The 22,455-nt window shown below is 54.0% G+C and overlaps 8 protein-coding genes across 8 annotated transcripts; 5 read left to right on the top strand and 3 right to left on the bottom strand.

Annotated features, from left to right (window-relative positions):
• Positions 1-241: 241 nt before the first annotated feature.
• On the top strand, positions 242-1,785 carry HMPREF1541_06108 (uncharacterized protein; the record flags this gene model as incomplete). The annotated part of the gene is made up of 2 exons (XM_008720445.1): positions 242-469; positions 514-1,785. 2 exons carry the CDS (start codon positions 242-244, stop codon positions 1,783-1,785), a joined length of 1,500 nt encoding a protein of 499 aa, XP_008718667.1.
• Positions 1,786-3,466: 1,681 nt separating this feature from the next.
• On the bottom strand, positions 3,467-4,472 carry HMPREF1541_06107 (uncharacterized protein; the record flags this gene model as incomplete). Its single annotated transcript, XM_008720444.1, has 2 exons — positions 3,467-4,309; positions 4,356-4,472. 2 exons carry the CDS (start codon positions 4,470-4,472, stop codon positions 3,467-3,469), a joined length of 960 nt encoding a protein of 319 aa, XP_008718666.1.
• A 351-nt stretch (positions 4,473-4,823) lies between these two features.
• On the top strand, positions 4,824-5,585 carry HMPREF1541_06106 (uncharacterized protein; the record flags this gene model as incomplete). Its single annotated transcript, XM_008720443.1, has 1 exon — positions 4,824-5,585. The coding sequence occupies one exon, from the start codon at positions 4,824-4,826 to the stop codon at positions 5,583-5,585; it is 762 nt and encodes a 253-aa protein (XP_008718665.1).
• A 107-nt stretch (positions 5,586-5,692) lies between these two features.
• Positions 5,693-7,153, bottom strand: HMPREF1541_06105 (adenylosuccinate lyase; the record flags this gene model as incomplete). Its single annotated transcript, XM_008720442.1, has 1 exon — positions 5,693-7,153. The coding sequence occupies one exon, from the start codon at positions 7,151-7,153 to the stop codon at positions 5,693-5,695; it is 1,461 nt and encodes a 486-aa protein (XP_008718664.1).
• Positions 7,154-7,641: 488 nt separating this feature from the next.
• Positions 7,642-13,296, top strand: HMPREF1541_06104 (uncharacterized protein; the record flags this gene model as incomplete). Its single annotated transcript, XM_008720441.1, has 3 exons — positions 7,642-8,807; positions 8,914-9,229; positions 9,274-13,296. 3 exons carry the CDS (start codon positions 7,642-7,644, stop codon positions 13,294-13,296), a joined length of 5,505 nt encoding a protein of 1,834 aa, XP_008718663.1.
• Positions 13,297-13,930: 634 nt separating this feature from the next.
• Positions 13,931-15,964, bottom strand: HMPREF1541_06103 (uncharacterized protein; the record flags this gene model as incomplete). Its single annotated transcript, XM_008720440.1, has 1 exon — positions 13,931-15,964. The coding sequence occupies one exon, from the start codon at positions 15,962-15,964 to the stop codon at positions 13,931-13,933; it is 2,034 nt and encodes a 677-aa protein (XP_008718662.1).
• A 568-nt stretch (positions 15,965-16,532) lies between these two features.
• On the top strand, positions 16,533-19,742 carry HMPREF1541_06102 (uncharacterized protein; the record flags this gene model as incomplete). The annotated part of the gene is made up of 1 exon (XM_008720439.1): positions 16,533-19,742. The coding sequence occupies one exon, from the start codon at positions 16,533-16,535 to the stop codon at positions 19,740-19,742; it is 3,210 nt and encodes a 1,069-aa protein (XP_008718661.1).
• Positions 19,743-20,290: 548 nt separating this feature from the next.
• On the top strand, positions 20,291-22,302 carry HMPREF1541_06101 (uncharacterized protein; the record flags this gene model as incomplete). Its single annotated transcript, XM_008720438.1, has 3 exons — positions 20,291-20,872; positions 20,961-21,417; positions 21,500-22,302. 3 exons carry the CDS (start codon positions 20,291-20,293, stop codon positions 22,300-22,302), a joined length of 1,842 nt encoding a protein of 613 aa, XP_008718660.1.
• Positions 22,303-22,455: the final 153 nt, after the last annotated feature.

Raw genomic sequence — 22,455 nt, 5'->3', positions numbered from 1 at the left:
GCGTGCCGGGGACGGACATGTGACGTCACCCACGTGCGCCTTTTTTCAGGCAGTAAATGGGGGTTAATGGCATGTGCAATAACCCCAAAGTTTCACATGTCGGATTGACGTTCCAACCTTCCGTGATATCATGTGTCGGAATTTGCTGGGTACCAGTACTGCCGCCCGTAGCTGCTCATCGCTCCCTTGACATTTCCTCAGCACTCTCTTGCGTCCGCATCTAGACGACACCATTCCCAGCATGGCTTTCACTCCCATGTACTGGTTATATAGCATCTTCCAGTGGATTATCGATAAGATCTTTAGCCCACATCCGCCAGCACCCGGAGCTCGATTGTCGCGCCCGAAGATAGCTGTGATCGGTGCTGGACTTACAGGTGTCTCGGCGGCCAGCCACTGCGTCGGCCATGGTTTTGACGTGACATTGTTCGAGGCGGGAGGACCGGACCATGTCGGTGGTATCTGGACGGTAAGTTTCATGACATCGTGGAAGCACCAAGTTGATTGGCATAGGATGTGAACAACACTTCCGGGCTGCAAATATCCAGTATCATGTACAGGTTCCATCCATCGATTAAATGGTCTGAAGGTTACCCAAAGCAGAACCAGATCGTGGGCCAGATCCAACAGCTGTGGCATCGGTATGGTCTCGACGAAAAGACCGTCTTCAACACTCGGGTCGAAAAGGTCTACAAAGACAAGCAAGGACGGTGGATCATCAATGATCCCTCACAGGGCCGCTTCGATGGGGTCATCGCCGCTGTCGGCACTTGTGGAGCCCCAAAGATGCCTCATTTGCCTGGTCAGGAGAACTTCAAAGGCGATGTCTACCATTCCTCGCAACTTGACGGCAAGGACGCTAAAGGGAAAAATGTCTTGATCATCGGTGGTGGAGCGAGTGCTGTCGAGGCCCTGGAATGGGCTGTCGGCACCGGAGCCGCGCAGATTAAGGTGTTATCAAGAAGCGACAAGTGGATCATCCCGAGAAACGCCGTTGTTGACGGTCTCCTAGCTTTCAACATCTTTGGGCAGGAGACTCTGTTCTCATGGATCCCGGAAACTATCCTTCGTCTCTTCTTCTACCGCGATCTGAAAGACCTCGCGCCGCCGGATAAAGGTCTCTTCACCGAAACGCCAATGGTCAACTCGGAGATCTTCAACCAAATCCGAGCAGGAAAGGCCCAGTGGCTCCGTGGTGATATCGAAGAAGTCAAAGAGAACGGCATCTGGTTCAATCAGCGTGCCCAGGGAGTGCCAAAAGGTGGTATTGGCCAACAGAAGCTTGTCGAAGGTGACATTATCCTCATGGCAACTGGCTACAAACGACCGACCTTGAACTTCCTGCCAGAAGAGGTGTTCAAAGAGCCTTATGGTCCACCAAGGTGGTATCTGCAAGTCTTCCCTCCGGCGCACCCCAGCATCTGCGCCAACAACTGCACCTATGTGAACGCTATCGGCACAGTCGGTAACTACCACATCGGCATTTACACGCGGATGTTGCTCATGTTCCTCGTGGACCCGCTAACGACGCCTCGAACCTGGTGGATGAAGCGATGGGTTGATATGACGTCCACCATCAAGTCCCTGGCCCCGACTAAGGCTTTTGACTTTTTTACCTACTCTGAGCTCATCTACTGGTTTGTGTTCGTTACACTCATCAATCCTTTCAGGTGGAAGTGGGGTCTTTTCGTTCTCTTTGGCATCGGCAAGGGACTGCCTGCAAGCATCGTGGCCCAGGAGGACAAACTGAGGAACGGGCGGAGGAAGGCGAGCCATATGGACTAGACTCGAAAGAAGGTGGCCACCAGTCAATACGTGTAGATCGTCGGTAGTAAATATACATAACTCGATCAGGCACACACGCCGTGCATCAATGTCGCTGCACACACGAATACCTCAGACAACCAGGCCTCCACTTCCCAACATTCCAAACAGGAATGCGCCTTCAATGCCTATACCCATCGCAGCCACATTCTGTATGCTTGACACCAAGCTTCGGGGTGCGCTCGCTGCAGTCGGTCCATATAGCGTGACCTGCGAACCTGATAGGTCCGGCACATCCGTGCAACAACCTGCGGTCATCTCCTGTATCGCCTCGCTGATCTGGGAATCCAGGGAGCTGTCCATGTTTGAGATCGAGGCTAGCAGCTCACTGTAAACTGGCGCAAGCGAAGGGATATCTACTGCCGCGGGGGTCATCTGGCTGTCCCCAAGGATGCCAATGGAAGTGGGATCTTGTCTCCGTGCAATGCCTTCCTGCTCGATATTGTCGGACTGTGCGGGTATGTGGCGATCGAGTTGCGCAAGTGCCTGACACTCCTGTGACGTGGTTCGAGGGTGTGGCGGAACAGGGGGCGATACGCCATCAGGCGCGGCCATGGCCTCGCGGTCCCCGGGCTCGCCAGCAACGTATTGAGCTAGTGCAAAGAGAACAGCAAGACAGAATCTGGTAAGTTGAATCATTTTGTAACAAAATCTACTTGCTCTGTGGGAGTAAGCAGCATCCATGTTGCGTGTATATATACTCCTGCTATGTCTCTGGTAATGCTCACAGTACTGGAAGAATGTGCTCTGGCCTACGAGTGCTCGTAGCTTTGTAGAGCTCGGGCTTCATCGATAGACTGTTCGCGCACATGGTACCTCACATATGTATACATCGGTCTATGGAGTCTGCATCTGGCCGGTGCTCTGCATGTCGATCGCGCACTCTGACTGAAATTGAACGTAGAGGAACTAAGCATCGACATAAGCATGGGTGCCACTACTTGGTTGTCCAAAGCGCATCAAGGTCGTGATTAGGTATTCAACAGTACTGAACGCCGAAGTGTGTGTCGTTGGCTCGGAGCGTTTCAGATTGACGATCCCTGAAGCACAGCCACCGCCCGCATGCGTCACTACCACCCACCGCTGTTCGAAGCCACTTCCAACTTAATTCCTTCCAGCCTGATTCCTGCCTCTCAGTACACAACTTGTCGTGCAACCACCGCGAGCCCATTCTCAAAACTACAGAACCGTTCCAAAACAACAATATCATTCCAAGACCATACATACCACTGGGAGCATCCCACGACGATAGGATCATCCTTAAATCAAACGACTGGGAACCATCCCAAGACCGCAGGACCATCCCGAGCATGCCTCCATCTACCTCCTCCACCTCCTCCACCATCTCCAAACCCATCAAGGGCACCACTAAGCCCTGTTTTGGGTGTGATTGCGGAGACACCGAGTGCGATTGTTGCATCATACCGTGTTCGGTCATGTAGGATCGTCCCTGGGGGATACACGCAGGTGTCAAGCAGGCGTTAGCTAGAATATGTGCGAGGACACTGCACACTGCGGGCAGTCACGACCTGACGAGTTGCGAGAAACGTTTGACATTGAATGAGCGGGCATTGAAATAGCACAGGGAATACGATCAAGCGTTGTATGTATTATACCGTTGTCTTCTCAGCCGCGTACGATTCTATCGACTTTCTTGCCGTTGTTTCCCCTTGCTGCCTGCATTCAGAGGCCTTGACTCGTCTTCCGACAGGTCGTTCAGATCGAAGCTTTCCGCACGGGGGGACGCCGCAGCTTCTTCGTCCGGGTCCTTGTAGGCGAATAGCCGCCGCTCCTCCTTCTCGTCATCTGCAGGTGATGGATATGGGACGTGACACATCGGGTCCCACAGCGACCGGTAGTATCTTCTGTAGCCGAAATAGGCCATTGCAAAGCCTAAGATGCTGCCGGCCGTCACATCGTAGACATCGTGTCTGTAATCTGCTGTTCGAGACGCTGCAACCAAGAATGCACCGAGCAATGGCACAAGTGCTATCAAGACTCTAGCTAGGTCTGTTCGTGGGCGAATTGAGTGCAGTTGTCCGGCAAGCACCATCGAGAAATAGCCGAGCCCGGAAAACGCAAAGGAACTGTGCCCGCTGGGGAAGCTGCGCCAGCCGTCATTCAGCTTGTATGCGTCGGTCTGCATGCAGACGTGGTAGTCGATGAGCTGATGCGCAGGTGTTCCCTTTGCTGGATGGCAGCGCGCGATCAGATCTGGTCTAGCTCTTCCAATGGCGTTCTTGAAGACGTGTGTGAGGAACGAGGACATGGCTACGCTGATCAGGAAGCCTAGGACCGTGACGTGAGCTTTGTGGAAGCCCGGTCGCGTTACAGCTGCCCAAACGAGCAACAAGCCGAAGGGAATGACGCCTGCGTAGATGAAGTTCTCGAATGAGGAGACGCGCTCAGGGTCGGCGTGAGGATTTTGTATTCGGCGGTCGTCGAGCGTGAATGGGCGATGTACAGGGGTGATGAGAAGCTTGGTCTGGATACATTAGCGTAGGCTTTGACTTCTACGAAGCGCTCTGTACCAGCATATATGCTGCTTCGAGCAACACAAAGCCAACGTAGTCTGCGAAATAGGTCCGATGGTAGAACCGCGCGGCTGATCCCACGAAGCCGGCTCGTTCGTGGAGTGGAGGGTCCATGCTATAGAGGGTTCGTTGCTAACAATACTTGCGTATAGTGAAGGAGACAGCCTGCGATCCTGGGAATATCGTGAAGATGTGATAAGAGGTACTCCGTACTGCCAGCAGATCCGTGTCCAAGCCACTCTGATGTCAATTCCAAGCCATCCAAGTTTCGCTAGAGTGGATCCAGCGTTCGCCGCAAAAGCTGCGCTTTGATTGGATTTCACGGATGCTCTCTTCCGCTCCACCTGTCTCGGTGCGTGATGTGCCTCCAACATTGTCTCTCGTGTCTATACTTTTCTTGCGCAACGACACTCCGATCTATAAGCTGTCGAATCAACATTTGGCGCTCTACAGCCATCGAGCACTATGGTCGACGCTCAGCCAACCGCCGACGAGCAGCAACAAGCTCAGCCGGAGTACAACCCTCTGAATTTCCTCAAATCCCCCTTCCCCGCACCTCCACCATTCTGGAAGCACTTCAGCACCGCGAATATCTCTCGGCTCTCCGAGATTCAATCATCTACCTCCTCCTCAGACTCGACGTCCGATCTCCCTTATGACCTGGCCCTCCTCCTTCCACCGCCAGCCCCCCAATTCGGCGCGTATCCCGCCTTCTCCCGCCCGAACCAAGTACACCCACAAGCCGACCCGCCTCCCGCCTCCATCCTTCTCTTCGATCCGGCCGCCCCGCGCTTCAACCCCGCCGTCACGCTCACCAAGCTCACCAAGTCGCTGCTGCTGAACTTTCTCGAGCTGACGACCATCATGGAAGTCAACCCGAGCGAGAGGCAGGACAAGATGGAGGATATCAGGAGGCTGGTCATCAACGTGCACGCGGTGATCAATATGTATCGGCCGCATCAGGCGAGGGAGAGCGTCAAGGAGATGCTGGAGGGATTACTGGAGGAAGGGAGGCGGGAGATGGAGGTTGCTGACGCCGTCAAGGAGAAGGTGAAGGTGTTTTTGAGTGAGGTGGAAGGACTGCGGAACGAGAGAGTGGTTGGAAATAGGATGCGTGATCATGTGAATGGTCATGGCAATGTTGACCAGCAGGACGATGACGAAGATGAGCGGTTGACAGAGGCGAGGAGGCTATGGAGGGTGGTTCACGAGATTGCTGAAGAGTGAGATCAAGGTGGGCTGTCTTGGGACGTTAATTGCAATTCCGGACTCTATCCATCGTTTGCCGCCAACAGCAACAAAACTTCACGGCAATCTATCGGTAATGCGTCGAATCAGACCTTGATCTCGGTGGCGGCCACGACCTCCATTTGGTCCTTGTACCTGGCCAATGCTGGCTCGACCATTTCAGCCTTGAACTCAAGCACCTGTTCAGGTGCACGACCGACGAATGCAGCCGGATTGAGTAATTTGTCTGGGGTGAGTTCATCCCAGATGGGCTGGAAGAACGGCTCCTGCTTCACCCGTTCGACGAGATCGTTCGCCTTACCCTCCTGCTTGACTACCGCGCCAGCCTGATGACTCAGCACTCGAATGTGCTCATGAGCTTCCTGCCGGCTACCACCTTTTTGGACCATCCGCATAATCATGGACTCCGTCGCCATGAATGGCAGCTCCGCCTGCAAACGAGCATTGATGACAGCAGGATAGACCACAAGACCCGAGGAGACGTTGTCCAGGATTATGCAAAGTGCATCTGCAAGCAGGAACATCTCGGGAATGTCGATGCGGCGGATGGCGGAGTCGTCGAGTGAGCGTTCGAACCATTGGTGGGCATAGGTTTGGGCGAAGCCTTGGTTCAAAGTCTGCAGCTTGCGAGCCAGGGAGCATATACGCTCTGAGCGCATAGGATTGCGCTTATAAGCCATGGCGGAGGAGCCAATCTGATCTTTCTCGAATGGTTCTTCGAGCTCCTTGAACATAGCAAGCATTCGGATTGTCGTCGCGATATGCTCACATGTAGCACCAAACGAGTTGAGAGCATTGGAAACATCAACATCCGTCTTGCGATTGTATGTCTGGATACTGATGATGGAACGCTTCTGAAAGCCGGCTTTGGCAGTTACAAGATCATCGAGCTTCTTGACTTTGTCGTGGTCGCCGTCGAAGATCTGGAGGAATGATGCTTGTGAACCAGTCGTACCCTTCACACCACGGAACGTCAAATCCTCACGAGCGCGCTCCAGGTTTCGCAGATCCATCAGCAACCCTTCGACCCACTGTGCAGCACGGCGGCCAACAGTGATAGGTTGGGCTGGCTGACCGTGGGTATATCCCAGGCACGGCAATGATCGGTGCTCGATAGCAAATTCGGAGAGCTTCTTGATGCATTTGGCGACTTTAGGCAGCAGGATGTCCAGTCCATCCCGGAGGAAGATCAGGTCTGCATTGTCAGTCACATAGCAGGATGTCGCTCCCCAATGGATGAGTTTTTCGGCGGCTGGAGCTCGCAGACCGTACGCATAGACGTGAGCCATAACGTCGTGACGGCGTTTCTTCTCCTCTTCTGCAGCAACCGGAAAATCCTCATCAGAAAACACTACGGCAGCCTTCATTTGAGTAATTGCCTCATCGCTCACATCAAGCCCAAGCTCTTTCTGAGACTCCGCTAGCCACACCCACAACTGCCGCCATGTTGAAGCTCTTGTGCGTGGAGAGAACAGCTTCAGCATAGCCTGAGAGGCATAGCGGGACCCCAGCGGGTTTTGCCAGACGTCGAAGCTCGAGGACGACATCTTGGTCTGTGCGACAAGACAGCAAGAGAAAGGAGGGGTCTTGCAAAAATGTTGCGGGATCGGCCAAAAAGAAAAAAGTGCCTTGCACGCGGAACATTTCAGCCAATAGGAGCGAGCCAGAAGCAGGCAGAAAAGGCAACTGCGACCCCCACCACGCAGCTGCCTTCCTGCGTTGCTTAGGTGGGGTATCGTTGCCTGCTCTACCCCTGTCATGATTGCCTGTCTTTGATGTCACGTTGTTTCGTGTGGTCTTCGCGTTCGGTCTCTGCTGGTTATAAGTCTTTGACGTGGCCGCGTTCTGGTACGCTACTTTCTTCCCAGATCCACGATTGTACCCCGCTGATCACTATCTGCGAGCACACTCAGCGAACACATCAATCTCGCATCTCATAGCCTCACTCCTGTGTATTCTGAAGCGTTCATTTACACCGACCACCGCATCACCCACAAAGTCACTACACTCTTTTACCCAGCCCCTGAATCGCGCCATGGAGTTTCCACAGCTACCTGCACCTGTTGAGCGCTTCCTTCAGTATTCGGCACAGTTCAAGACCCAAGCCGAGCTCCGCAAGGCAACTGAACCTTTCATTCAGTACGAATCAAAGCTCAGAGAAGTCTTCGCTCAACACCCTGATCATGCAGCAGCTCAAAGGGAGCACCTGATCCCCGTCTTCCAGGCTGACAATCCACAGCCCATCATCAGAGCCCGGGACCCCTCCAAGGAGACACCGCAAATCCACGACCAGTATCTGTTAGCTCTGTCAACTAAAGATAGAAAGGCGGACGAAAGCCAGGCCATCGTCAACCATATTGCCGAATTCAAGACGAACTTCAACCTCTTCTCGGAATCCTCTCTGGTCGATCTCGACTGGAGCAACGTCATCGCCGCAGGTTCTTCAGTTGTTACAGCCCTCCTCCCGGTCGCCGCTCCGCACAACGAGTCGAAGCGTGCCTTGCGTGCGTACTACCACCAGACTTTGGCCCCAGCTTCCGATGTCGACCTCTTCATCTATGGCCTCGATGAGGAACAAGCCATTGAAAAGATCAAGACAATCGAGCAAGCTGTTCGTGACAGCATCCTTAGTGAGACAACTACTATCCGGACGAAGAACGCCATTACCATTGTCTCAGAGTATCCAACCCGTCATGTTCAGATCGTGCTACGATTGTACAAGAACATCACTGAGGTCTTGACCGGTTTCGATGTCGATTGCTCGGGGGTCGCCTACGATGGCAAGCAGGTCCTAGCTACCCCACGTGCCATGGCAGCCTTCATGACTCAGATCAACGGCATTGACCTGACTCGTCGATCACCATCCTACGAGAATCGACTCTCCAAGTACTCACACCGTGGCTTCGAAGTCCATTGGCCGGTGATTGATCGGGCTCGTATCGATCCCACCATTTACGAAAGATCTTTCTCTCGTGTGCTCGGCCTGGCTCGTTTGTTGGTCCTCGAAAAGCTGCCTCATCCCAATGACCGTGATACCTACCTGGCCAAGCGCCGCGAAGAGCGTGATCGACCAGCTCTGCCATGGAATGCCCGCTACCGCCACGCCTTGCCTGGTAATGTCAAAGACTCGCAACCCGACGACGTTGCGGAATGGGTCGAGGAATCCGAGACTTCAAACTACAACACCTTCACTGTTCCATAGTGAGTCTAATCCGGCATACTGATCTGGAGACTGCGACTTCTGGGTGGCTCCTTACCTGCTTATTCTCTTTGCCCTCTTGCAGATTGCTTGTACTGACGTCTACAGCGGCCCAAAATACAATGCAAAGCGGATCGAAAAGATACTATTCACCAAAGATCTTCTTCTCAACGCTGAATGGAATCGACCCAAAGATCGTGAGACAAAATTGCACAGACATCCCGCCTTCTTCGGCTCCGTTGGAGATGTGATCCATGATTGCTGTGGATTCTGCCCAAAACCGGAGACGGACGAAGATCTTGCCGCTTTCGAAGAGGAGAGCAAGTTATACATCTCAGGTGATGTGGAGTTTCTCAAAGACAACCCTGGTCGACAAACGATCGGAAGTTTCCACCCTTTGACAGATGACGACTGGACTGAGCAAGTATGCTGTCGTTCAATGCTACGTCACTTCGCTGATGAATCCAGGCTTACGTAGGCAACACCACAATATTGTGTCAGGCAATCGTCGACAAGGATCTCGAGGGCGTCATCGACTGGTTCTCCAATGGTGAGCTTGAATCTGTCGACGTCAATCGCCGTGACCATGCTGGTAGAACACCTCTTCAGCTCGCTACCATGTGTTCGACCCCGGAGATTGTCGAGTACCTGATCGATCATGGCGCTAGGATCGTCTCGAGGCTGTACAACGGCCTCACTGCGCTGCATATCGCCGCATATCGTGGACAGACCGAGATGGTACAAGCCTTACTGGAGCGCAGTTCTGCTAACGAGGCTATACAAGACCAGAAAGAAGACGTGCGCAGGTCCACAAGAAGGGCTGCGGCTGAAGCAAACAATGATAGTGAAGAAATCAAGTCGGCCGACTCTGAATCCGACTCCGACATGGATGAGACAGATGAAGAGGATACCTCTGACGAAATGACCGAAGGTTCCTTCGTGAAGGTGAAGCCAGAAGAAAAGAATGACGAGGATGAAGATGAGCCTGACGTCTACGACGTTGATGTTCTAGCTTGGGATTCACCTCTTTCGCCTTTACACCTAGCCGTCATCGCCGGTAAGCTGAAAGTCGTGGACCTACTCGTCCAGAAGTACGGAGCCGACGTTCTATTGCCGGTCAAGATTCTATCGAGTCTGGATCGACAGCCCGAGGCGGCCATTTTGACTCTCGTCCTCGCATTAAAGCAGCCATTAGCTGAAGCACGCAAAATGATCGGATGCCTCATCTCAAATGGGGCCATAACTACACAAGCCGACATGAACGGAGTCTCTGCCTTGCATTTTGCGATCAAAGATGCGAAACAAGAGATCGTGCGAGCTCTGACCGAGCGAACGGATCCTAATGTCCTCAAGAAGGCTCTCAACCATGTTAGCATGACGAAAATTCGGTACTACAGCACCAACATTGAAGCCCCGCTGTTAACGGCCGTCCACACTGGAAAAGTTGAACTTGTCTCTCATCTACTTCGCCTCGGAGCTCAACCTCAGGTAGACTTCGAAGGCTTCGCAAAGGTCTGGTCATCCCATCGATCGTTTCTATCTCCTGAAGATGTTCGCAAAGATTTTGGCAAGAACGTTGAGCAACCGCTGGTTGTAGCCGTGCAGTTGGAACTGCCCGAGATAGCCATGAAGCTTGTTGAAGCAGGCGCGGATATCAATGTCTGTCCTCGTGCAGCTCACGAGCTACTTGGGGGGCGGACTTGGGATGGCGGCAACAACTCCCTTCTCGACCTAGTTGACAAACAAATTAAGAAGCTCAGCGACTACATCGACGAGCAATCCAAAGACTCAGTGAAGCCGGAAGCACCTGCGCCTCTTGACGCCGACGACAGCTACACAAATTATCCTCAAGACTCCTATCGACTGTGGACTGCAATCAACAACCTCGAACAGGCCAAAGAGGTGAGAAAATACCAAATGGAGCAATACAAGAAAGCGCTGGAGGATTTCAGCTCCCGTGAGATTCAATTTCCAGAGGAGAAAAGAGTTGCAGTTGTAAAAGTTAGGGCGAAGCTTGAGGCCCTGAAGGAGACATTGCTCAAGAATGGAGCAAAAAGCTTTCGGGAGCTTTTCCCAAAAGCGCCGGAACCAGATCCGTTGCGGCAATACCGCTCTTACGACGATCGCAATAGGGATGGGCCGAATGAGCCATACAAGACCACTTTCTGGTTCAACGACTCTGCTGCGACTGACGCAAAGAAGGAGCTATACATCAAATTGTTCGAAGCAGCCTGGACCGGCGACATCGACACTGTCAAACAGCTGACCCTCGACAGCATGCAGCCTCTGGCTATCGCCATAAGAGACCAAGCTGGGTTCAGTCCATTTTCAATTGCTGTGATTCGTGGGCACAATCAATTAGCCCGTGTAATCCTAGAGATATCAACAGTCCAGTACAAGCCATCGGATAACGAGCCCAAATATCGCTACTTTCTCGGCGCACGTGAAGACGATAGCGACGTTAGCGACGATAGCAGCGAAGTCTCTGGTGGTGCAAGCGACGAGCCACACGTCTTCGCGGAAATCGTTGACGACCGCTTCACCATTGATAACATCGCCACCTTGGGTGACACGGTCAAGTCCAAGGTCTCTCCAGTTGCGATGGTGGAGTGGAATGCACAGTGGTGGCGTGCTCATCAAGGCCAAGCAAAACTCGTCAAGGCTTCTTACGGATTTCCAGACAAGAGCTATTACTGCTACCGGGTGGTGCCGAATTCGTGGGACTATCTACAAGCTGCCTTCTCGCAGGAAGGAACACGGTGTACTTCTTCTCCGATCAGGCATGCCATCGTGAAGAACGATATTGAGTTATTGAAGTTCTTCATTCAAGTTGGAAAAGACCTTATGGCTCGTCAGGAAACGCCTGAGGGTATTTCGGGAATCTACAATATTCCTTCTGGGGATTTCGACTTCGCCATGAGCTTAGGCCGCATCGAGATGGTGGGCGAGATTATCACAACCTCGGGAGCTGCGATTCCATTACAGGCAATGGTAAAGCAGAGCGGTATTCAGCTTGACGAGAAGCCGCAGTATTATCAAGGCCTGACAGTACATGGCCGGAAGCGCGAAGACTGGGCTGCGAAAGGTCAACACAACCATGGTGGGACTGGTCGTGGCACGAAGTCGAAAACAGAAATTGACCATTCTCTTGTTCTACGGTCTATTTTTCAAGGAAACCTGGATTCGGCGGAGTTCTTTCTCTCGGATGCGCCCCTCCGTCGGTACATGGAATTTGCCGAACGCTATAAGACAGACAAACGCATACAGAGTCTGTCCCAAGCCAAGGGAGGAATCGAAGGAGCACTATCATCCTGGCTCGGAATCCGATCAGACCTTGCGCTACACGTCGCTGTCATGTGTGCTCCCACAGAAGCTGGCACATCGCCTATGTTTGATTACATACTCAAGGCAATGCCTCACACGATCGAGGTCAAGGATGACAGCGGAAACACACCTTTACACACGGCCGTCAGATTGCGACGCATGAACATTGTTAAAGCGCTTCTTGAGGCCGGAGCGAACCAGCTCGCGAGGAACAGTCAGGGTGAGAGCGTCCTACACATGATCCTCGGAGACTCTTCGTACAGCATCCCCGACCCAGACTTGCTCGATGCCGCCATTCAGCTTTTTGATCCAAAGCTCGTGAATGGGATGTTCGTTGAGAAGTCCTCGGTTTCAGAGCCATCGAAGACGCCGCTAGCTTTACTCCTGAACGCCAACACTCGACGTGACACTGCCCTTAAAGCGTGCAGAGTTGTTTTCCGACATTCTAAGGGCCAGGATCTTGAGGTACTAGATGGCGCCGGCGACTATGTCATACACACGTTGGTCCGCTCTGCTCAAGAGCATTTAGTCAAGAGCCTCATCGAATACCGCCCTGAGATGCTCTATTGGGAGAATGCCACTGGCATGACGCCAATCGATGTGGCCGAGACGAGATATCTACGGAATCTGATTGATGATCCGCCTTCCCTCAGCAATACGCAACGTCAAAGTGTGACACAACAGCCAGGGGCGAGTTTCCAGCTTCATCGGGAACGAACTGAAGACGATAGAGCCAACGATGCCCTGAACACCTTCATTGCTGGCGAAGAAAAGGGGGACATTGCAGAGCGGAACAGCGTGTGGCGAATGCACCATCTCATGAAGAAATTGGCGGAGAAGTACCCTGGCAAGCGCAAACTCGTCAGTGTTCTCGACGCGAATGAAGTGGCGAAGCGTCTGGCGATTCAGCAGCAGAAGCGAAATGAGGAGACGAGACGACAGGAACGGCTGGGACTGCATGCAACAGGAATGCAGACGAGAGAGCGCTATGGCGAGGAGTATGGAAGACGAGGTAGGAGGTGGGGTGAGCTGGAAGAAGGTGGTGATGAGGTCAAGCGTTGGTGGAATGAGGCAGCAGGGAAGAGAAAGTGGGATTGGGAGAAGTGGTCAGCAGAAGTCCTGGGCAAGGAGTTCGAAGGCGCGAAGCGCAGCAAGGGAGAAGAGTGAGCAACAAGTCAGAGAACTGAAAGCATTCATCAGGGGCAGGATCAGTCAGGGCCGGAGCAAGCATCAGCGTGCACGTGCTGCCAGGGACATTGCACGATACGGGCACGGCGCATACGATCTTGTCGCAAACGCTTCTCGTCATAGAAGGTGCGGGCAGAATAGACCAACATGCTTAGAGCGCATGTACGCAAAGACAACCCCCAGGAAGCAGAACAGAATAGATCGGACGGACAATCAAGCGGGGTGTTTAGTGAAGACGTTGCAACGAGTGTCCTGCCTCTCATTTTTCAAAAAGCAATGCTGTGCTAGATGTGGTATCAATTTCATCTCTCTTACAATTCCGCCCCCGCCCGACCACTCTCTCTCTCTCTCTCTCGCCGGCTACGGCGGTCTAATACACAGAATTCAATGTGTCGATATGGGTATTCCAAAATCTGCGCTGCGCTGCACAAAGTATATCCCGGGCTCCAAACCTCATTCCACTCCCTCTCCTCTTGGTGACGTTTGGAACTCCTATTTCGACCTCAGGCTCATCGCCTTGGACCGGTGCAGTTTGACTGTCGTTACGATGCTGCCGTGCGCTTGATGTAGACTATTTGCTGCCTCCTCAGCGACCGTTATGAAACGGCTGGAATCACAATTCGATCAAGCTCTCCTCCACCTTCGGCTGCGGCGGCGGCACCGCCGGCTGCGCGGGCTGCGGAGCGTGCGTGGGTGCGGCGGGGTATGTTTGGGCGTATGACGCGTACGGCGCCTGCTGATGCTGTTGTTGAGCGGGAGGCGCGTACTGCTGAGGGGGCGGTTGGTACTGTTGCGACTGTGGTGGGGCGGGTGGCATTGATGGGTAGGCACCGCTGGAAGAGCCACCAGTGTGTTGCTGCGCGAGGGGTGGATAGCCAGAAGGCGGAGGCTGCTGCTGTTGCGATTGCTCGACCGGTGGGAGGGATGGATACGCAGAAGGCGGCTGTGAGGCTGGTGGTTGAGGCTGCGGTGGGTAGGCCTGCTGTTGATGGTATTGCTGTGGAGAAGGTGGCTGGTTGTACTGGCTTGGTTGATTTGGTGCAGCCTGGCCCTGCGGTGGATAGGCTGGGTACGACGCCTTCTCGGTGCTCTGGCTTGAGTAGGAGTATGAACGCTGAGGAGGAGGCATATGCTGTTGTGCAGGTGTGGCGTAAGAGTCGGTTGGTGCGTTGCTGAAGTAGTAATTTTCTGCGCCGCTTGGAGCATGATTCATATGAGGCGTTTGATTGGGCGGCATCGATGGGTACGCACTGTTCTGATGGTGGTTGATCGCGGGCGACGGCATGCCATACCCGGGGTACCCGGGGTTGCGCTGATTGTAGGTGTTGTTCAGGCGGTCTTCCAGCATACGATCGTAATATCGGACGACTGTTGATAGTTTGGAGTGTAAGTCTAGTAGAGCATCGCTCTTGGACATCGTCTCGCCCAAGGTGCGTGCTAACTTGGGCCGTAGCTTGCCAATACTTTCGTACAGCTCTTGTATTTGGGGCTCTCGTAGGATCGTGCCGGGAGGTTGGTGCTGCAACCGGTCAACTAAGGTAGAGAATAAGTTGATGTTTTCGCCTTCCATAACCGACAGCTCATAATCGTTCTTCGGCATGACAAAAGGCTGCGATGAAGAAGACGCGGAAGTGTCATTTGTTGTTGACTTCCTGAAATTCGCGGCGTGCTTCTTTGCCTGCTCTTCCGCCTCTTTCAAGGACAATGCTATTGCCGCCTTCAGGTCCGGATCATCCTCTTCCTCATTATTTGTGCCATTCGTTTTGGGCTTTGATTCCTTCTTCGATTGCGATTGTGAGACGTAGCCAGTGTTAGAGATGCCTTTGGCCTCTTCCAGGCTCATCTCGAGTGCTTTCTTCAAATCATCATCGAATGAGCTATGTTCGATACGAGCGCTTCGGGGCTGCATGGGGCTCGGCTTGGTAGCGAAGGAGACTCTGCGGTCGTCGCCAGGTTTCTGCTTCCTCTGCAGCTTGTCATAGCATCCATCGTCAACACGAACAGGCTGCATAATGCCCAAGTGCGGTAATGCAATGGTTTTGCTCGAGCATTGCTGGTCGAAGACGTTGCCACAGTTTCTGCAGTGGTGCTTCCGGTTGGTGAAGGTAAACGCCGTCCGGCAGCGCATGCAAACATCACTATCGGTCCACTCGGGCGGGGCACTGCTGTCGACCATGCTGCTGGACAACTCGACCTTCGGTGGAAATCGATAGTTCTCACGTTGCAGAGACTCGTACACAGTGTTGATGTAGGACAGATCGTATCTTCCCTTTGTGGCGCTGGCCCACGTCTGGACGAGCTCTAGGATCTTCTGCTTAACGTCCTCGTTGACTTCAGCTGGGCCGTATGCTTTGAGGAGAGACACCAGGTTGTCCATGAACTCTCGAGACGCTATCTCAGTGAGGAAATGTGAGCCACCGTTCTTCACGCAGGTGTCGGTCAGCTTGAGGGTAGAGAGCTGAACATTGGGATTCTTGTTGCCTATTCGGCGCTTCAAGGAGCGCATGGCATCTTTAGGCTGCACCGTTTTAGATCGTATTAGATCGGATATCTCCAAGCTCGTTGCGATGTCCTCGAGGCTGGACGAAGTTGCCTTCTCGATCTGCTCGTCGAGGGCCGTGGTGCCGGAGCTGAACCAGCCTGACATTGTGATGGTCTCCTATGGAGAGACAAAGCGGGCAATGGCAGGTCGGAGGTAAAGGCGAAAGTCTGGGTTCGGGCAGAGTGGCTGCACCAGGTTAGGAAGCAAGCTTTACAGCAACACGATGGGGAGTGAAATCCGTTGACTGATGCAAAGCGGGAGGTTGAACTGTATCTAAAGGTCGTCGAGTCAGGTTGCGGTTGATGTCATATGAGAGGCTGCGGAGCACTCGAGCGGCGAGGCGCGTTTTCGGCATGCGGTGTGGCGCATGCAGGCCAGAGGCGACCACCACCACTCAACCTCCACCCTCGACCTCGCTTGCGCCCCCATATGCCATGGTAGCATTAGTTCTCACGAGCTATCTGGCATAATTTGCAGCCCTTTACCCATCACTCAGCTGGTAACCTCCCAAGTACCCACGCAGCGACAAGCCCCTCAATCCGCGCCATTCCATCTTCGAATCTCGCCCCTCTATCCCGCAACACTTCTATCATCCTCCACAACCCGAGCGCAAGCAAATACGCGTGAGATGGGCTCGCTATGCTTCTAAGGTAGACCTCTAGTTCCTGCCACTATGGCTGCATATGCGAACCCTCCGACCGGACCCTCAACGTACACAACCAGCACGGCATCCCCTCGATCTAGCTGGGGCGATTCTCGAGATGGGCGGCCGAATAGCACTGGTGGCGCCGGCGGTGGCCGGGCTCTGCCTCATATCGAAGACATCATCAGCGAAGCGAGACCGCAATACCCTCCAGATGCGCAATTGAGTCAGCTGCTCAGTGACGCGGAAAGAAACTACACATCGTCACGCAATTCTCTTGATTTTGGACGCCCTGAGCTGGCTTTTAAGGACTACCTACTTGCTTACGATATCGCCATCAACAGCATCCCGAGACACAAGGACTTCGGCTTTTGGGAGCACAACCAGCTGCAGTGGGCAGGTAGATATAAGGCGCTGACGAAGAAGTTGTCGGATGTTGAACCGCAGATGTCTTCAGTTCGTCAGCAGATCAAAGACAATAACGCCGCCCATGGCACTCGATCGCGGACGTCCTTGAGACAATCTGTTTACGATTCTGGCTTTGGTGCCTCTCCACCATCAAAACAACCTCAGCCGCAGTCCTCTGCTGGGCTCCCACCTGCCCTGCGCCCTGGTGCGCCTCGACCAGCATCCAAACCCGAGGGTCTCCAGGGTCGGCCATTATCTAATGGGACCAACGATCTGAGCGAGAGATTCGCGCGTCTCAGGTCGCCAGGCGCTCAGTCGAGCGAGTCAAGCGTTCTAGCAATGCCTAACGTGAACGATTTCAAGCAGGATGCGGGCGGAAGGCCTCTTTCTGGGAGTGTCAACGGTCAAACACGGCCCAGTGGCCCACGAGCCATGCCAAATGGCTCTATTCTTCCTTCGGTGCCACCTAAAGTGCCACTGGCTACCAACTTCTCGCTCCCAAAGCCGCCAAGTCCGACATACAGTCCCATCAACGTGACAACTCCAGGTGGTTCGAAACCGCACGAGGGCCGTCCGCCTGCATCCAAACGTCAGACGTACTACAACCAGCCTCAACACGGCTCTACTGCTTCTCTGTCGCTGGCACGATCACGCGAGGAGATCCTTCTACCGTATCGTCCAACAACACCAAACGGAATCAACTCAGCCGTCATATCGAAGAATAACTCCAGCGAGATCCCACATGACTCGATGGTCAGCCCAGAGACTTTGGCAGCTTATATGAGCCGCTACAATGTGTTAGTAGTGGATGTCCGAGACAGGGCTTTGTTCGATGAGGGACACATACTGGCAAGCTCCATCATCTGCATTGAGCCCTTATCACTTCGAGAAGGCTTGTCTGCAGAGGATCTCGAAGATGCTCTTGTGCTCTCTCCTGATGCTGAGCAGGCGCACTTTGCTCGGCGCAATGAGTTTGATCTCATTGTCTACTACGACCAACGTTCAGCAGACGTTGCATATCTCAAAGGCCCGCCAACGATGACGAATGCGCCAGCTCTTCGAGCATTTTACGATACACTATATGAATTCAACGACACTAAACCTCTACGTGATGGCCGACCGCCCGCTCTACTACGCGGCGGGCTCGATGCTTGGGTGGACTATATGGGGGCTCATTCACTTGCCACGTCACGGACTGCAGCCATGTTAGGTACTACCCGGCAACGATTGGCTCCTGCAAGGCCTCTTGCCCGCCAGAGAGTAGTAAGCTCGAACTCGAGGCTGGAAGTCCGTAACAGACGTTTGCGGGCGCACAGCTTCTTGGACGAAAAGGAACAGCAGGAATGGATGCGCCAGGCCCAACGAGAAGAGATCACACCCACTGAACAGCCGGAGCTGAGAGAGGGCGAATATGTGGTTGTGGAAGAAGAGGCGGAACCACCGTCGCCGTTCGTGTCTGACGTCGACAGCTTCCTCCGCCGCTTCCCATCAGTGCACGAAGAGCAGCAATCTATGTCGATAGCCCCGCGACGGCAAATGGGCATGCCGGTGCCCAGGCGCGATGTACCACCAGTTCCGCCGATGCCATCTGTTCCCTCGAGACCAGCTCCTGCCGTTCCTCGACCGAGTTATTCTGGTCAAGCGGAAATCAATCAATCCCAGGCACCTTTAGCTCGTGTCAGCTCTGGTACAAGGGCTCCGCTATACTCGTCTGCAAGTCTTGCCAGGACACGAAAACTGCCGAGAACTGGACTGACCAATTTTGGTGTGACCTGCTACATGAACGCTACAATTCAATGCCTGTCTGCCACGATACCGTTGTCGCAGTTCTTCACAGACCGGATGTATGAAAACTACATCCAGGCCAATTGGAAAGGCAGTAGCGGGATCATGCCTAAGTTCTACGCCAACCTGGTGCAGGCTTTGTGGAATGACGATTGTGAGGGGATCAAGCCAACGTCGTTTCGCAAATTTTGTGGCCGGATGAACCAGGAGTGGATCATCGATCGGCAGCAAGACGCAAAGGAGTTCTTCGACTTCTTGGTGGACTGTCTGCATGAAGATCTCAACGTGAATTGGGAGCGGACACAGCTCCGAGCACTGACAGATCAAGAGGAACAGCAACGGGAGCGCATGCAGATCGTCAAGGCGAGTCCTATCGAATGGCAGCGGTTCGAGCACCGCGATCGCAGCTATGTGTCGTCGCTTTTCGCCGGGCAGCACGCTTCACGTCTTCGTTGTTTGACATGTGGCAAAACATCGACCACATATGAGGCTTTCTATAGCATCAGCATAGAAATTCCGCGATCAGGCCAAGGAAACATTTACGATTGCTTGCGCTCCTACACGCAAGAGGAAAAGCTACAGGAGCAGTGGCGCTGTCCGCACTGCAAGTGTGAGCGCGAAGCGACCAAGCAGATCATCCTCACCCGGCTTCCCCAGTTTCTGGTGGTACATTTCAAGCGGTTTGCAGCATCCAAATTCGAGCGAGCCAAGAAGATCCACACGCCCATTGAGTTCCCCATCCACGGACTCAACATGGACGACTTTGTGCTCGCGCGCCCGAAGCCGATGCCTGACAAAGAAGGCAAGTTCGATATGGCTACGACACCGCCTTTCATGTACGATGCATATGGAGTGCTACGGCATCTGGGAAATTCTCTGGATGGGGGTCACTACATCAGTATTGTAAAGGACCCTGGCCGCGGAGCATGGCGCAAGTTTGATGATGAGCGACACTACGACTTGGATCCGCAAAAGCTATCTCCGCGAGACCGGCTGCAGAATGCAGAGGCGTATATCGTCTTTTTCCAGCGGGCGCCTTTTAGATGACTGGGCATATCATGATAACGATTATGAATTGGTGGGGTGGGAACTGTGTTAGATATAGTAGGATCAGAATCGAAGCATTGCTTGTAGATGTTACATTGTACCGTCATGAATGCTATGAGAAGGTCCGTCTCTGCACGAGCGTGTAACTCAGGACAACAAGAAGAGTGAACCTGCGTCGACCACACCCCGTTGCCACGAGGGCGAGACCACTTCGATGGTGAGCTGGTGAGCCTTGCTCAGCCTCGCAAGGTCGTTTTCGGAAACTATCTGGTAACATCCTTTTAGATCACGGTCTCTCTCCACTGCGATGATGAGCATGTTGCGTGGATGGGAAGGCAGCACCGGAAGCTATGCCAGAACTATGACTGTCAATGACTCTCGATCGAGGCACGCAGAAGGGTTTGAGGCGGCGTCCGTGGGGCCTTCTGAAAACGCCTGGTCTCAGCCCCCACTACGCCGCATTTATACATCAGGCATCACTGGCAGCATACCGAACAACCTCAGCATAACAACTAGGAGAGCATACTATTCGAAGCTCTAAGGAACCGATGTCGTCGCTCGACATGCGTGCCTACCAGTACCAGACTATCTCGTCTGGCCCGGATCTCGAGATCACCCGCATCTTCCATCTTGCACCAGGAGCTCCCGCAGATCCCGTGGTCGGCAAGCTTTTGGAGATGAACATCGCTGACCCACGGCCTTTTGAGGCTCTCTCCTACGTGTGGGGCCCCGACAAGACGACCGAGGACATCTATTGCGATGATGCGGCCCTTCCCATTCGCGCCAACGTTGCACAGATCCTCCGCAAGATCCGGCACCCCACCGAGCCTCGCCCCATCTGGGTCGACCAGGTCTGCATCAACCAGGTGAACTTGTATGAGCGCAGCAAGCAGGTGCGGCACATGAACACCATCTACCGCAAAGCTTTGCGCGTGCTGGTGTGCTTGGGCGACGACGACGGGGACGGCCACGCGGAGCCCGCTTTCGCTCTAATCCGGGAGTTGGCCGGCGCGTCCCGTGACATGGGGCTATCCGAGGAGTTCCAAACGAAACAGCGCAAGTTGCAGACGGCCAATCCGCCGCCAGATGCGCAGTGGGAATCTTTGACCATTCTCTTCCAGCAGCCATGGGTAGGTGTCGAGCAAAGCCAGGCCACGCAGGCGCAACTAGAGTCTACTCCTTCGAAAGTCCCCGATCCTAACTCCTGCCACTGTCTAGTTCGACCGCAAATGGATTCTCCAAGAAATTGGCACCGACGCCCCCGCGTCACTGCTTTGGGCCGATGCCCGTATCGACTGGTCAGAAGTCGCCGCTGCCGCCAACTTCCTCAAGGATGACGGTTTTGGCTTCCGTCGCGCGTACGGCGTCTTGGTGTGGAAACCTTACTACATGGACAAGCTCTTCTCGCCGGCGTCGTACGCAGATAAGAAGGGGCTGGTCTTCGCCTACGAGCTCCACCGCGCCAGATGGCAAAAGTGCGGTGACCCGCGCGACCATATATTTGCACTGCTGGGCCACCCGGCGGCAGTCGATCCAGTGACTGGTAAGCGCTGGGTCGAGGCGGATTATACAAAGCGAGTGGAGGAGGTGTACCATGAGACGGCAATGCAATTGCTGGCCAATGGGAATGGGCTCATGGTGCTGAATGTGGTGCAGCATGAGAGCCTGGACAAGGGTAAGTATGGTCCTTTTACTCGTTTCGTCTGCATCAGAGATCTTTGTGAGACGCAACCGACTGACCTCGACCGGACATACAGCGCTACAACGAGACGTTCCCTCATGGGTACCGCAATGGGATGACCAAGCAAGTCTCCATAACCTGCTCGGAGATGACGTTTGTGTATACAACCCGTCACGCGACATACGGCCCGCAATTCAATTCACTGAGTCATCTAGAGTCCTGATATCACCCGGTCTAGTCCTTGACACCATCAGCGCGGTCTCCTGGGTGTTTGGGTCCCACGATTTCAGTGACAGAAGCACCACCGTCGGCACCATCTGGGCAGGGCAACCTGAGTGTGAGCGCCAAGGCCAAGAAGAGCTCCCGTCTTTCACCACGACCAATAAGTATCGAAACCAACAAGGCGAGAATGCCGAGCCCGCGCTGCTCGCCTTGCTGGAAACTCTCTCGGCCGTCAAGAAGCGACGCATGGACGCCTTCATCCCCCTCCGCCAGCGCCAAGCCGATGCAGCGGCTTTTGTGAACCGGGTGCATGGAAATGCAACCGCTACTGGCGTGGTTGGAGACGACATTCGCGCGCTGGGCCATGAAGGTGACGAGCAGCGCTGGCTGGAGCGCGCGTCCGGTGGCGCCCAGGGACGGTGCTTCGCGCGTGGCTGGGCTGGCTTCTACGCGCTGTGTCCGCCTGCTGCACAGGTCGGTGATAAGCTGTGTCTCCTGTTCGGTGGAAAGACGCTGTACTGCCTCCGGCCGACGGGAGATGCGGAGGGGTCATATCGCTTTGTGGGTGAGTGCTACGTGCATGGGGTCATGGATGGGGAAGCGTTGAATATGATGGAGGCTGGAGACCTGACACAGCAGACATTGAGAATCCGATGAGGTAGACGGGATTAATTTGCTGTAGGTCTGTTAGTCGTGCCACTGACATCCACCATAAGGATTGTCTACACATGAATGAGGCGCGGGGTGAAGACTTTCATGCCAAGACAAGGCAGCCCCACTCTTCGAGGACAATGGCATGTCACGGCGGCT

This window comes from Cyphellophora europaea (assembly GCF_000365145.1).
Source record: "Cyphellophora europaea CBS 101466 unplaced genomic scaffold supercont1.5, whole genome shotgun sequence".
NCBI classification, from domain to species: domain Eukaryota; kingdom Fungi; phylum Ascomycota; class Eurotiomycetes; order Chaetothyriales; family Cyphellophoraceae; genus Cyphellophora; species Cyphellophora europaea.
The sequence above is the reverse complement of the archived record's forward strand: the minus strand, read 5'-3'. Positions and strand labels throughout refer to the sequence as shown.